Source organism: Alosa pseudoharengus, unplaced genomic scaffold (genome assembly GCF_046254945.1).
Source record: "Alosa pseudoharengus isolate Yale_2024_CS ecotype anadromous, Long Island Sound unplaced genomic scaffold, YU_APseudo_1.1 YU_APseudo_1.1_scf_3, whole genome shotgun sequence".
Classification (NCBI taxonomy): domain Eukaryota; kingdom Metazoa; phylum Chordata; class Actinopteri; order Clupeiformes; family Clupeidae; genus Alosa; species Alosa pseudoharengus.
In genome coordinates this window covers 16,676,710-16,684,209 of record NW_027468718.1, presented here as the reverse complement: position 1 = coordinate 16,684,209, position 7,500 = coordinate 16,676,710, and the positions used below count along the sequence as shown (strand labels likewise).

Genomic DNA, 7,500 nt, shown 5'->3' with positions numbered 1-7,500 from the left:
ATTAGGCTCCTTTTTACTCCAATTGTTCTGTAATTGAATTGGTTTGTGCCCGTATGATCCCCCCCCCCCCCACCACCCTTCCTTCCAGTGTGTGCCAGTCATATTTCAAGCTTGGCTGCAGATCAGACAGGTTTTCTTGTTGCGGAATAATTAAAGTGGAGGAAGCCAGGTGTGTGGACGGGCAGGCCGGGAAACAAAAGCCAGATGAATGGCCCTGATTAGGTGTTTGAGCGAAAATGAGAATTTTTTTTTTTCTGCAGCTCAGAGAGAGAGAGAGAGAGAGAAATGCACGCTCGTTTTATACGCTAGGGGCTGAAAATTGACGACTGTTGATTAGGCAAGCGACGGTTCTATCATTTTCAGGTATTCATCGCACAACAAAGATGCTGTTCAGAAGGGGGTGGGGTGGTGGGGAGAGGAGGTGGGGAGCAGTTTCAAAGTAAAAGGAACTCAATCAGTGTTATGAATATGAAACAATTTGAGGCACGATTGGGTTGCGTTTTATGATTACACTGAGAGTCCAATTACATGGCTACTAGTGGTATTATTCACTGTTTACTTCCACGGTTTTAGAGATACACATGGAAGACAGATTCTAAAGAACAGAACCTACGTCAAGTGTGTTAGGATTGTCATTAACAGTAAACAAACAGTGTATTAAGTCAGGGGGAACATTGCTCACTGGTTCGACACTTCTGAATGTAATCCATTCTGAAATACAGCCATGCTGTCCTTTAGTTAGACTGTTCTAGAACAATAGTACAGTATTAACATGTAAAATAACAATTTTGATTGTTTGTTTGGAACCAGTCACAATAAGTCCTTACACTGATTTTTTAACACTAATGTTTCCCCTCTCAGTGAGAACTAAACGGATCAGGGCCAACCGATAGACTCTCATAAACGGTTCCTGTTCTCTGGCACTGCTCCAGGCCCTGTCTCATTACTTGTTCTATTGTATGTAAAGTAGGTCAGGCTTCATGCCTTTTGCTACTAGTGCAAATGAAGGGGAAACTAATATGCAATATCCCTGCGCCACACAGGACTTTGTGTGTGTGTGTGTGCGTGTGTGTGTGTGTGTGTGTGTGTGTGTGTGTGTGCATGTGTGTGTGTGTGTGTGTGTGTGTGTGTATTGTGGTGTGTGTGTGTGTGTGTGTGTGTGTGTGTGTGTGTGTGTGTGTGTGTGTATGTTTTCAGGGTAGTCTTTTTGGTAAATTGGCCCGTGACTCTACATCAAGGTCACTGTCGTCTGAGATAACAACTCGGATGTCTGCCAACAGATTGGACCTCGCTTCATTGGGAATGAATAGGTTTTAATCAACACATAACGCCAGTTGTTAATTGCCTGTGCTGCCTGCTGCTAAAATAATTCAATACTTTTATTGTACTAGTTACCATCTGTTTAAAAACATGGTCACCGGATTACTGTATAGCCTGTGGTGAACGTTGACATGGAGTACAGGCTGTTAATTTGCAGGTGGGGCCTTTTTTTCATTATGAGGGTGTAGCATGAGAGAGAGAGAAGAGAGAGAGAGAGAGAGAGAGAGAGAGAGAGAGAGAGAGAGAGAGAGAGAGAGAAGAGAGAGAGAGAAAAGAGAGAGAGAGAGAGAGAGAGACTATCAAAAAATAAGAAGAAAAAATACAGGGGTGACTACCTGGGCTCAGGGTAATCAGATTTCCAAAACCAACAGAAGGTTTATTTTTATGAAAATATTTTCACTGATACCAGATCAGGTCGTCTTACAGCGGGGTGAACTGGGCTGCGGCCTGCCCACTGTCCAAATACGCCGATACCTTTTAGAAATATAACGTGCGTGTTCCCATAAACCTTTACGGCGTGAAACGCTCATTGTTTCCATATGTGAGGAGCCCAGTCCTGGGCATGCGGAGCAGGGAGCACAGGCTCCTCTCGAGGAACAATACCTCGCTTATGGGAACATTAAATGGCAATAAGGAATTAGGGTGGGGTGGGGTGGACCATGCCCCCTGCCTGTGCCATTGGGTTCAGCTCGCCTCGGTCAGGAACGCCCGGAATTATCCGGGAGTCCAGTCGGTACAATAGCGATTATGATTTCAACTTCCAAAATGACTTTGCCCTCGATGTCTGCCATTTAAGAGCAATCAGCCGCACTGTTTGAACAGACCTGCAAGGACAAAGAGTTTTATCTGCGATTCATTTCCAGACAAGCAAACCCAATTTCAGGTGGCGAGTGGGTGGGGGTGGATGGAGGCAGGGCGGTGGGGGGTGGGGGGTGGGGGGGTGATGTGGGTCGCTGGTCATCCAGGAAAGGCAGGTCTGCTGCAGTATTCAGTGCTGTAATTAACATCCACTAGAGGTGAGACTTCTCAGGGCTAATGAATGCTTCTGCTGCTGCTGCTACTCCTACTGGTCTGCCATGGATGTCTGATTTTTTTTACATCTCTCCCTCCCTCTCTCTCTCGCTCTGTCTCTCGCTCTCTGTCTCTCACTCATTCATTCTCTCTCTCCCTCTTTCTCTCTGTTTCTGTCCCTCCCTGTCTGTTTTTCATAATTGTTTTGGCCAGTTGGTGAAGAAACGGTCAGGGGCCACCTGCTACCCGTGTCTGATGCCCAAGTCCCTGTCCGGCCCCATGGAGCCGCCCCCCTACAGAGGCCGACACACACAGGCCAGCGTGCAGGTAACTACCCCGCCCCATCCACCCCTGTCCACCCCACTACCTCCTGTGCCCCCTGCGGATTCTGCCCCCGCTGGGGCACCAGACACAGACGTGCCCTCAGTCCTTCCGGTGTTTTGACTTTGTTGTTTTTTGTTGTTGTTTTTTCCCCCCCCGTTATGTCCAACTTCACAGGTACTGAGGTCAGTGTGCCAGTGGTCCATCGGCACCAAGGTCCATGAAGAGTCTATTCACCTGGCCTACATCTCAGCCATACAGAACAGTAAACACTTCATCTACATCGAGGTGAGGGCCGTGAGGGGCCACAGGTCAGGGCCTCATTTTCCTAGAAAGATCTGGAAACATGAAAAATAAAACTGTATAAATATAAAACTAAACTAAAATCTATACTTTGGAAAGTGCAATAGCTCTTGTGGTGTGTTGTGTTTCTGTTGTAAGGGTACACAAATTATCATTAATTCATGCATTTATGTATTACTTCATTCCTTAATATCTTATGAATCATCAGGAATTGACATGAGTTCATAGTCTGTCATTCAGGACCTCAATCATGAACAGCACATCACCTAAAGCATTAGGTGTGGTGGGCGCATCATTATGAATTATTATTTATTAAGCATGATCATGATCATATTCTGATTTGAACACAACTTTGCAGTTCTCTAAACACATGCCATTATTCACTACTTTAGTTGAGGGGCCACAGACATGAAGAACTCATGAGCAATTAACCTTAAATTCATGTAATCATGATTTATGATTTCTTAAGCATAATCATAATGATGTGCCCATCACACCTAATGCCGTAGTTGATGTTTTGTTCATGCATGAGGACATGAATGAGAGACTATGAACTCATGTAAATTCCTGATGATTCATAAGATATAAATTAATGAAATAATGCACAAATCATGAATTAATTCATGCATGAATTCATGGTAATTCATGTACTCTTACCGTAACGTGTTACTGTGTAGGTTTACATTGACATACCACGCTCTCATTTCATCTCTCATCCTTGTCCAAACAGAACCAGTTCTTCATCAGCTGTGCTGACAAAAGCATCCACAACAGCATTGGAGACGCGCTCACTGAGAGAATCCTCCGAGCATACAGGTGCAATAATATACCACCCCACCAACACACACACACACACAGAGACACAGACACACAGACACAGACACACACACACACACACACACACACACACACACACACACACACACAGACACAGACACACACACACACACACACAGAGACACAGACACACACACACACACACACACACACACACACACACACACACATACACGCATGCACACACGCAGGCACGCACACACACACACACACACACAATCGTATTGTTAGCTGTAACTCAGTAGACAGAGTGCTATATGTACAATATATTCCTCAGGAATGAGAGACATGGTACATCCATGCTTCAGACACACCCTGTGATGCTATACAATTCCACAGTCACTGCTTATTGGCACTTGAAGAGCAGGAGTCCATGAATTGTTAGTTGAGTAATGAAAGTCTATTAACATAACCCTGGACAAGGTGTTGTGGTGTGCAGTGGAATCCTATGTATATCAGTTGCTATCAATGATCGGCTGATATCTTTGACGATCCATGAGCCTTCCCTACCGCCCCTAGACATACACACACACACACACACACACACACACACACGGGCCATGAAACTGTGAAATTTCAGCTAATCAGGCAACATGTGTGGTGCTCTGTGTACATCTATAAGCGCATATGTTTCTACTGTCTAGGTAGTGACAGGATGAACTGTATATGTGTAAAGTTTTAAAGAGCGTAAGCATGTTTTAGTCTGTGAGTGATGTTCCATGTTTGTTCCAATCTTGTGTGTATCTTAAGTGCATAGAATAAATGCTGGAAATGGTTGCCACTCCCTCAGATGGCTGGGAGGACATAGTCTAAAGTGGTTTGTCCATAAGAACCTTCCTCTTACACCTGTGTGTGTGTGTGTGTGTTGTGTGTATGTGTGTGTGCGTATGTGTGTGTTGTCTTGTACAGGGAGAAGAGGAGGTTCAGGGTGTACGTGGTGATGCCGCTGCTGCCAGGCTTCGAGGGAGACATCTCATCAGGGGGGGGCCAGGCCATCAAGGCAATCATGTACTTTAATTACAGGTAATCAGCCCGCGCACACACACTCCGCTCTAATTACCAAATTGCCTCAATTAAGGCCCACGCAAAAATACAGAGCTGGACACATGAGCGAGAGAAAGAGAGAGAGAGAGAGAGAGAGAGAGAGAGAGAGAGAGAGAGAGAGAGAGAGAGAGAGAGAGAGAGAGAGAGAGAGAGAGAGAGAGAGAGAGAGAGAGAGAGAGAGAGAGAGAGAGAGAGAGATATTACAATGGGGCTAAAGCACTGAGACAACAGGTGCCCAGTCGAGAGGAGAGGAAGAACAGAGGAGATAATATGGAGGACAAAAAGAAGGGATGCACGCAGGGAGTGTGTGCAGCAGAGCCTGTGTATGGACTACTAAAGCAGGCTTTCATCAGGCTGGGGGTTGCAAAGCTAGGAGTGTGTGTGTGTGTGTGTGTGTGTGTGTGTTTGAGGGTGAGGTGCAAGATGAGGGAGCGAAGAACAAAGAGAGGTGGGTAATTAAAGACACATGATCGGTGAAAGACAGACAAGAGCAAGAGAGAGAGAGAAAGAAAGAATAATAGAAAAAGAGAAACGTAGAGAGAGAGCGAGAGAGAGACGGAAAGATAGAGAGAGAGAGAGAGAGAGAGAGAGAGAGAGAGAGAGAGAGAGAAAGATAGAGAGAGAGTGAAAGAGGGGGCCCTTGTGAGATAGAACTGATCCCACACTGTCTGTCTGCCTACCCTCCACAGGACCATGTGTCGTGGTGAGCACTCCATCATGGAGAGACTCAAACGTGTGAGTAAGTAGACACCCCAGTCGCCCTCTCCCCATTCACCCGCACACACTGGGTTTCTCCCAGCTTCATTATCCTGATTGTGTGTGTGTGTGTGTGTGTGTGTGTGTGAGAGTGTGTGCGTGTGTGTGCGCGTGTGTGTGTGTGCAAGTGTGTGTGTGTGAGTGTGTGTGTGTGAGTGTGTGTGTGTGCGCGTGTGTGTGTGCGAGTGTGTGTGTGTGTGCGCGCGTGTGTGTGTGTGTGCGCGCGTGTGTGTGTGTGCGAGTGTGTGTGAGTGTGTGAGTGCGTGTGCGTGTGTGTGTGTGTGTGTGCGTGTGTGCGAGTGTGCGTGTGTGTGTGTGTGTGTGTGTGTGTGTGTGTTCGTTCCTAACATGCTCTCTGAGCTGGAATAAACTCTGGAGGCTCACTTCTCACTCTTTCCTCACAGCAACACAAGGGAGGGCTCATGAAAGGCAGGGCATCTCCCTGTGCTTAATTGAGGGTCATTGTTGAATTATTTGAAAAGAAAGAATGGCACTGAAATGATCAAATGACAAGTGTGTATTTTTGGAAGTTCTATTATTTTAGAATGCACCACACACAGATGTACAGAATTAGAATATATATCACTTATGTGTGTGTGTTTGTGTTCATTTTTTGATATATGTTGGGTTTGTATGTGTGTGTGTGTACATGCACGCGTTAACATATAAACCTGTGTATTCACATTTTAACATATTGTGTGTGTGTGTGTGTGTGTGTATGTATGCATATATTTGGGTGTGTTTGCATGTAAACCTTTGTATAATTGCATGTAAACCTCTGAATACTTTCCCGTGTGTGAATGCGTGAATGTGTGTGTGTGTGTGTGTGTGTGTGTGTGTGTGTGTGTGTGTGTGTGTGTGTGTGTGCGTGCGTGCGTGTGTGTGTGCGTGTGTGTGTGTGTGCATGGGTGTGTGTGTGCATGGGTGTGTGTGTGAATGCGTGTGTGTGTGTGTGTGTGTGTGCGTGCGTGCACGTGTGTGCGCGGTTGTGTGTGTGCATGGGTGTGTGTGTGTGCAGTGTCTGACTGCTGGATCAACTATATCTCCTTCTGTGGTCTTCGCACCCACGCTGACCTGGATGGCAGGCTGGTTACTGAGCTAATCTACGTGCACAGCAAGCTCATGATCGTGGACGACTGCACTGTCATCATAGGTCAGTACAGAACAGTCCCCCCCCACACACACACACACATAACCCCATCCAGTAACAGGCCAAATGATGTGTCAAATGTGTCAGTACCAGTTATGATTTCTCCAACCCACATATATCACATTAACATACAGAGAGTTATTGACAAATACAATCCATTGTGGCAAACAATATATCTAAAATGCATCAATACGCAAGGTTCCTTGTGTTGCATTGAATCTGCTCACTAGAGAAATGAGGAGTTGAAATGTCCTGATCTGTCCAGTAGATGTCAATGTTGCACAAGGTAATCGTGCTGGGGCCAGTTGGTGCCAGGTCCTGAAAACGGCCGCAGATGTTTACTGAAGTCCATGAAAAAGCAGCTGCCTCCTTCATTAGTCAGGTGTCATTAAAACTCCATTAATCCCCCCTCTTATGGCATTCAACTCAGAGCTGGACTGAAGTGGTCTTTACAGTAGCCCTCCCAGACAGCAAATGGTTGTCAGTGCTAATTGTGAATTGGTGAATATATGCTGTCTGAGCTGTGTGTGTGTGTGTGTGTGTGTGTGTGTGTGTGTGTGTGTGTTTGCATGCATGCATGTGTCTATGTGTCACCCAGTGTAGGCTCAGCCAACATCAATGACCGCAGCATGCTGGGAAAGCGAGACAGTGAGATGGCCATAGTTGTGGAGGACTCTGAGTTTCAGCCCTCAGTCATGGACGGAGAAACATTCCAGGCGGGCAAGTTTGCTCTGTCCCTCCGAGAGGAGTGCTTCAGG

General features: G+C 46.1%; 1 protein-coding gene across 1 annotated transcript in view; it reads left to right on the top strand.

The window, feature by feature from the left end:
• The window catches only part of LOC143099861 (phospholipase D1), a gene marked incomplete at its 3' end in the record, with an annotated part of 23,980 nt that extends 16,480 nt beyond the window's left edge, over nt 1-7,500 (top strand). The window contains 7 exon segments of the mRNA XM_076262773.1: nt 2,545-2,658; nt 2,830-2,940; nt 3,686-3,771; nt 4,702-4,815; nt 5,526-5,575; nt 6,611-6,745; nt 7,346-7,500. Coding sequence (XP_076118888.1) covers nt 2,545-2,658; nt 2,830-2,940; nt 3,686-3,771; nt 4,702-4,815; nt 5,526-5,575; nt 6,611-6,745; nt 7,346-7,500 — 765 coding nt within the window.